At 42.4% G+C, this 7,763-nt stretch overlaps 1 protein-coding gene across 1 annotated transcript in view; it reads left to right on the top strand.

Moving 5' to 3' along the window:
• Window positions 1-2,281, top strand: part of LOC308172826 (histone-lysine N-methyltransferase PRDM9-like) — a gene marked incomplete at both ends in the record, with an annotated part of 5,212 nt that extends 2,931 nt beyond the window's left edge. Inside the window, 3 exons of the mRNA XM_080547774.1 lie at window positions 300-319; window positions 1,352-1,492; window positions 2,231-2,281. Coding sequence (XP_080403900.1) covers window positions 300-319; window positions 1,352-1,492; window positions 2,231-2,281 — 212 coding nt within the window. The remainder of the gene's footprint in view (window positions 1-299; window positions 320-1,351; window positions 1,493-2,230) is intronic.
• Window positions 2,282-7,763: the final 5,482 nt, after the last annotated feature.

The following is a 7,763-nucleotide window of genomic DNA, read 5'->3' as shown; positions in this document are numbered from 1 at the left end:
CCTCCACCTCAAACACCCCCCTCCCTCCTTCCAGAGGCCCACAACCGCCCCCCACCACCTCAGACACCCCCCTGCCCCCCAACCGCAAACAGAGACACACAGACAAACCTGGACCTCACCACTGTGATCTGTGTGGGAGGGGCTTCACTTCAAAGAGGGATCTCATCATACACCAGCGCACTCACACTGGAGAGCAGCCTTTTCACTGCTCCCAGTGTGGTAAGAACTTCAGCCTGTTATGTAATCTAAAGACACACCAGCTCACTCACACTGGAGAGAAGCCTTTTCTCTGCTCCCAGTGTGGGAGGAGCTTCACCCAGTCAGTTCATCTAAAGACACACCAGCTCACTCACACTGGAGAGCAGCCTTTTCACTGCTCCCAGTGTGGTAAGAACTTCAGCCTGTTAGGTAATCTAAAGAAACACCAGCGCACTCACACTGGAGAGCAGCCTTTTCACTGCTCCCAGTGTGGTAAGAACTTCAGCCTGTTAGGTCATCTAAAGAAACACCAGCTCACTCACACTGGAGAGAAGCCTTTTCTCTGCTCCCAGTGTGGGAGGAGCTTCACTCAGTCACAACATCTGTCTCAACACCAGCGCACTCACACTGGAGAGAAGCCTTTTCACTGCTCCCAGTGTGGGAAGAACTTCATTCAGTCTTCTGTTCTAAAGAGACACCAGCGCACTCACACTGGAGAGAAGCCTTTCCTCTGCTCCCAGTGTGGGAGGAGCTTCAGCCACTCACAAACTCTAAAGCAACACAAGTGTCCTAAAAAGAGGGAAGGACCGGAACTTTAGATTTTACTTAAAGATGTTAAAGTTGTTAAAGTTGTTAAAGTTGTTAAAGTTGTTAAAGTTGTTAAATATGTTAAAGTTGTTAAAGATGTTAAAGTTGTTAAAGTTGTTAAAGTTAAAGTTGTTTAAGTTGTTAAAGTTTAAGATGTTAAAGTTGTTAAAGTTAAAGTTGTTTAAGTTGTTAAAGTTTAAGATGTTAAAGTTGTATTTATACTTTCTACCTTTTTGTACATAATATAGTGATATGATTAGAACATGTACGGGGGGTTTTTCATATTGAAAAGGGAGGTCATTGATTATGTTAATTTATAGAACAGATGATATTTAATGAATATGTTTGTTAGAAAAATTAAATAGTGTACATAATACAGCTGAATATCCACCCCTTCATCTGTCAGTGGATCACTGACTTCCTCACCAACAGAAGGCAGTATGTCAGGATGGGCCCTCACCTGTCTCAGCCCCGCACAGTTAACACCGGTGCTCCTCAGGGCTGTGTGCTCTCCCCCCTGCTCTACTCCCTGTACACCAATGACTCTGGTGACACATCTGTCCAGACCATCAGATATGCAGATGACACCACCATGGTTGGCCTCATCACTGACAATGACGAGACCGCCTGCCGGAGGGAGGTCGGCTGCCTGGTGTCCTCGTCTGCAGCCAATAACCTGGAACTCAACAACACCAAGACAGTGGAGGTGATTATGGACTTCCGGAAAAGGCTCCAACTCACTCTCCACTGGTCATCAATAACTCCCCAATCACAATAATGGATGAATTACAAGTTTCTGGGCACTACCATCTCCAACAAACTAAAATGGGATAACAACATCACCCATTTAGTTAAAAAAGGCCAGCAGCGCTTGTTCTTCCTCCGTCAGCTGAAGAGACTCCACATCAGTTGTCACATCCTGGTCCAGTTCTACAGGGCCGTCATAGAGAGCATCCTAACATCTTCCATCACTGTCTGGTACGACTCTGCGTCTGCCCGATCCAAGGCCAAACTACAAAGAGTCGTACGGACAGCTGAGCGGATCATCAGCTGCCCCCTGCCTCCCATCACAGACCTCCATAGCTCCAGATCACTGAAGAGAGCACGCAAGATTGTGGCTGTCCCCTCACATCCAGCTCACAGCTTGTTTGAACTACTCCCTTCTGGACAGCGGTACAGGGCCACCAGGTCAAAAACATTACGACACTTGAACAGTTTTTACCCCAAAGCCACAGCCCTTGAATTGAATTGAAATGGTTTGTAAAGTTTTGATTTGACAATAACTTGTCTTCATTTTCTGTTGGTGTTCTTGAGTGTTCTGTTATATGTTTGTTTTTGAATTCTAGGATTTATAATAATAATTATAATAATAAACTTTATATAGCACCTTTTATCAATTACATCTTTGTTTATTTCTATAATTCGTATGGTCGTCTTGACCCAGACGTTACATAACAACGATACAGACTCCAATATGGTGTGCGCTGCCATCTAGTGGTCTACATGTGAAGCTGTCATTGAAGCTACTTTTCGCCGATTTCACTGCATAGTGGACATATTCTCTTGCAGTTAAGTAGACCGGTTTGGTCTCAGATATATGGAGTTTATCTTGAGCCTAATTAAATCAAAAGCAAATAAATATTTTGTGAGAAAAAAAATCCACTTTGTAAGCAAAAACATAGATTTGCAAAAAGACAAATGTAATCTTCTTGCACTTGAATAGCATTAAGGTTGATGCAGGCTCACTAGTCAGCTATGGCTGATATAATATCTAACATTTTATATGAAAACACCTGCTAGCATGCTAATTCCACACGTAATTCGCTCCGCTAACGTAGTACGGAGTTGGCTAGTTAAATCACATCACAGTGATAAATATAATTCCATAACTGTATACTACTACTACGGAGCACACACACACACACACACACACACACACACACACACACACACACACACACACACACACACACACACACACACACACACACACGCACGCACACAATAACTGAGACACACAGCCAGATTCTAAAACAACTCTTTATTGGCCAATGTACAGAAAGTGCTGTAGTGACCAGTTTAAGGAAACAAAAAAACAGACCAAAGAAAAAGTAAAAAATAAATAAATAAATAAAAAGTAAAAATAAAAGAAGGTTTTACACATTTTACAAGGTTCATATTTATTTTCCTCCTCTTCTTCTTAAACAAACGTTGGGTTCGGAGAACATCAGGGGTTCAATGCAAAGTCCACCAAAGCTTTTCTTTTAGGGGGGGGGAGGGAGGCAGGTGTAAGGGGAGTGACGTCACAAGCACAGGTGTCACAGCGGATGAGGTAACCTTAAACAACTTTTGAGAACTTCACATGAACAATGTAGCTATACACAGAGTCTTAGAGACATGGCTCTTCCCCCCAGCTAGAACCAAAGGAGTTAGGAGTGTGTGACAGTGAGAGACAGATAACTCGTGAGCTTAGAATGATAAGGTTCTATCTCCGTTTAGGGTAGTTCAGAGATATTGAGCGTCAAAGTTTTTACATTCCATTATGTTTTGTGAGATGGAACCTTTGTATTTTATTAATTACTAACTCAAAAATGTAAACATTTTAAAAATAACACCACACAGCCATTAATAAACACCTAATGGATCAGATTATGTGAAAAAAACTCAATTTGGACAAAAATGGAGATAGAACCTTATAATTCTAATGTCACAAACAGGGGAAGGCTCTCAGTCAGTCATTGGGTACCAGGATTACCTACAGATACAATATACTATTGTTAAAGATGGGGGTGGAGGGGGGGTTGCTGGTTATGACTACATACAAGTAAAGACGACTATAAATGCCCTTTACATACAGTTCAACTGGAACATTGAAGACTGATCAAGTTGTGCAAACTGTCCCTCAAATTAGTTTCCATGTGTAAAATAATGCTACTGTAATCATTTCAATTCTCACAGGTTGAAGGAACAGCATCCTATGTCTGTTGTTAAATCTGAGCCATAATCTGAATCATTTGAATGTTATGAAGCAAACACACAGAAGGGGTTGTGTTTGGGATGAACATGTACAGATTCATTAGGGCTGGTTTTGGTGCGCATATTTGGGTGTGCATACAGATGGGGGAAAGGCGGAGTTTGCTGGGTTCAGGATGGGACTCACCTACTCTAGGCAGTATTTACAGGTCAGAGGAGCATATACAAATGTACAAGGATCATCCTCTCTCCTAGTGTGTCCAAAAACATAACCAAAGAAATTAAACCCTTTACTCTGTAAATATGACATTGGCAATAACGCACCAGTCGAAAACAAAACAAAGATTTCTTTAGTGTCATTTGAAATCTGCCATATAATCTTTTAAATCAACCGGACATCATCTCCAGGCATAACAATAAGCAGTGATAAAATAAAATATATTCCATTGCAACAAATCAAAAAATATTTCAGGTATTAAAATACTGCAAATCAATGCAATAAATATTATTGACTATCTTCAATTTTCATGGCATTTAATTGGATCTCACAGTAGGTACACAGATACCAAGGATAGTAGTTCCCTACAATATCTTCAACTACCTATGGGAGAGAAACCACAAAGGAGCACAAAGATCACAGCTCCTCCAGAGATTTTAGGACCCTGAAATAGTAGGTGGAAAAACAGATGTCCGACAAGCACATTTCAGTAGTATATTTTCATATTATTTCATATTTTTCACAGTCTCAGTATAAAACAGTAGGTATTTTAGGTAAGATGTAAGCTTTTGGACTGGGACTTGGGACCGAGATCACTGGGTACTATGACTGTGTTGGAGTTCCACAGGGTAAGTAAGCAATTAACACCAGATGCTTCAAAAAATAATGGGACAGAGTCTTTTAGACGGAGCTACAGGCTGGATCATGACTAGTACAGTGTGTGTGTGTGTGTGTGTGTGTGTGTGTGTGTGTGTGTGTGTTTCTGAAATATCACTTCACATAGCATTATCGCATAACCGTTTTCACCAGTAGGGGGAGACGTTACCTAACTCTTAGAGCCACAATTGTATTTTCTATCCAATCGATTGATTTCCTGGTTCTGTGTGCGCATGTGTCAGCATGTGTGTGTATGTGTATGTATTCAGTAGGATAATGTAGAGTTGGCCCAATCAAGCTGACCCCCCCTCTTGCTCCCCTGTTGCACCCTGGGAACTCTGGCCTTCTCCTCTTCCTCTTCCTCACTGTCGTCCGACTCTGCGCTGGTGATGTCGTCTTCGTCCTCCTCTTCGTCTTCCTCCTCCTCTTCCTCACTGGCCTCTTCCTCAGAGGCTTGGGGCTCCTTGAAGTTCTGAATCAGAAAGATGAGAGGTGTCTTACTACAGAGTAGTACAACCTACAGTGTTCCACATCTCCAATCCTGTATCCTCTCTCTCTTTTACTTCCACCGCTCTCTCTCTCTCTTCTCCTTCCCTAAACGGTCCGTCTCTCTCAATTCCATCCAATGAATCCAAATCTAACTCCCCAGTCCCTCTTACTTTCTCCCATAATAGTCAACACTGTTCTCTATTAGGGCTGCAACAACGAATCGATTAAATCGATAATAATCGATAACGAAATTCGTTGACGACGAATGCCATTATCGATTCGTCGTTTTTTTTTTTTTTTTTACTTTTTCTTTTTTTTTTACGGGTTTTGTTTCCATAACAAACCTACTTCCTGTTGACGCACGCCACGCTGTATTGCGGCTGGTGTAGGCATCGCGAATCATAGCGCTACCTATGGCCGGAAAGGGTAGAACCTATGACTGTCCTATGACTGTCTGCTGTCAGGACATGCTAGTGAGTTAGCTAGCAGGGTTAGCTCGCTGCTGCCGCTAGCTGACTGTCACTACGCTGCTCGTCCAGCTGTAGTCTGCGTAGCTGTGCTGAGAACCAGAGCACTAACTATGTTTCTATAGAGGAGGGTTACACTAACTATGTTTCTATAGAGGAGGGTTACAGCTAACTTCCTATTGTTTTATTATATAAGTCCTGCTGGGCTCAGCCCTTCCATGGTCTCCTGCTCTCCATGCAAATGCAGAGTGAGGCACTGACTGTCGCCTAGCCTATTGTATGGAGTGAGAGGACACATTGCATTGTTTTGGAGCATATCTGTTATATAAAAACATTAGTGTCTTGTCTGTAGCCTATATTGCACTTTGGGTTACTGACCTTTACATTAAGCAAAGTTATTACCTAAAACAATGCATGTATTGAGCTAGAGTTCAACTACTTTATTGAAACAATCTACCGCCATAGTCCATGGCCTGTTGTTAAACCTATTTGATGTAGCAAAGCCTTTTTTATTTATATTATTTTTTATTTTTTATTAATACTTATTCATTTTGCACATGTATATGTATAGGCCTGGCTGATTTAGAAAACATAAAATACAATTTGCAAAAGAAAAACTTTTTAATAAAAAAAAAAAAAAAAAAACGTTTTTTTAAAATCTTTCCCCCCCGCTTTTTGTGTATCCGATTTATCGATTAATCGATAAGATAATCGTCAGATTAATCGATTATCAAAATAATCGTTAGTTGCAGCCCTATTCTCTATCCAGACACTCTATCCAGACCCTGGTCCTACAGTATCTGTATCTACAAATAGTCGTACGGACAGCTGAGCGGATCATCGGCTGCCCCCTGTCTCCCATCACAGACCTCTATAGCTCCAGATCACTGAAGAGAGCACGCAAGATTGTGGCTGACCCCTCACATTCAGCTCACAGCTTGTTTGCATTACTCCCTTCTGGACAGCGCTACAGGGCCACCAGGACAAAAACATCAAGACACTTGAACAGTTTTTCCCGCAAAGCCACAATAGCCCTTCTCAATAATTGCTGATCATTGTACCTTGCACTTTACATGTTCTTGCACTTAGTTGTACAGTATTTATTCATAATATCCACTCATATTGGTACTGTATATTTTGTCTTGAGTATTGTCGTGTTGTCGTCTTGTTGTTGTTGTATGTACTGCAGCTTGTTTAGTATGGTTGAATACCAAATCATGTTTCTAGTGCACTGCACATGGCGAATAAAGTTGAATTGAATTGAATTGAATTGAATTGAATTGAATCTCTTCGATACCTCCTACCCTCTCATTCATACTGTACTTCTCGCTCTCCCCCTCCTGTCGCTCTCTCTGACCTCCATAGGATTGACTGTGATGGTGAGAGCGGAGTCGTCCCAGTCCAGCTCTCTTTCCTTGGCAGTGTCGGAGCTCTTTCCTTCCTGTTGGTGGGTCAGGTGGATGCGGTAGATGCCTAGCACCACCACCACCACTAGGGCGGCGATACAGATCACTATCACCACTGTGGCAGCACTGGGGACGCCTGGGGAGAGAGGAGGAGGAGCAGGAACGGTTAGACCGAGGCACTCGCAGGCACGCAGGTACGCATGCAGGCACGTACGTATACACGCGCAAGCACGAACACACACACACACACACACACACACACACACACACACACACACACACAGGCAGGCTGTGCCCTCTTGCAATATCATCAAACACATTGCACTTGCTGTATCCGGCAGACAATGTATGTGTGCGTGTTCTATTAGTGTGTGAATGCATTTACAGCGGGCCCTCTTTTCATGAATAATTCAATTCAATCTGTTCTTTACGTCTGTGAAGGAAAGACATCTTCAGACCAAATCCTTGGCCCTGAAACTCACAGAGGCTACAAGAGACCCTCAGATGCACTCTCAGAGAATCTGACATGCGCTCACTTTTCACACACTACTTGTGTGTCAAAACCGTGAGGTTGTCCCTGGGAACATATTGTGAAAGATGGGGGTGGAGGGGAGGGGGGTTTCTGTTTATGACCACAGAAAAGGAAAGATAGAAATGCCCCTTTACCAAGGAGGAGTTTTAAACATTGAAGACTGTTCAAGTTGTGCAACTGCCCCCAGAATTAGTTTCCATGTGTCAAAGATGCTAGTGTAATCATTGAGTTAATTT

This window comes from Nansenia antarctica, assembly GCF_963989245.1.
Source record: "Nansenia antarctica genome assembly, chromosome: 17".
Lineage (NCBI taxonomy): Eukaryota > Metazoa > Chordata > Actinopteri > Argentiniformes > Microstomatidae > Nansenia > Nansenia antarctica.
This window is presented reverse-complemented; position numbering and strand designations above follow the sequence as displayed.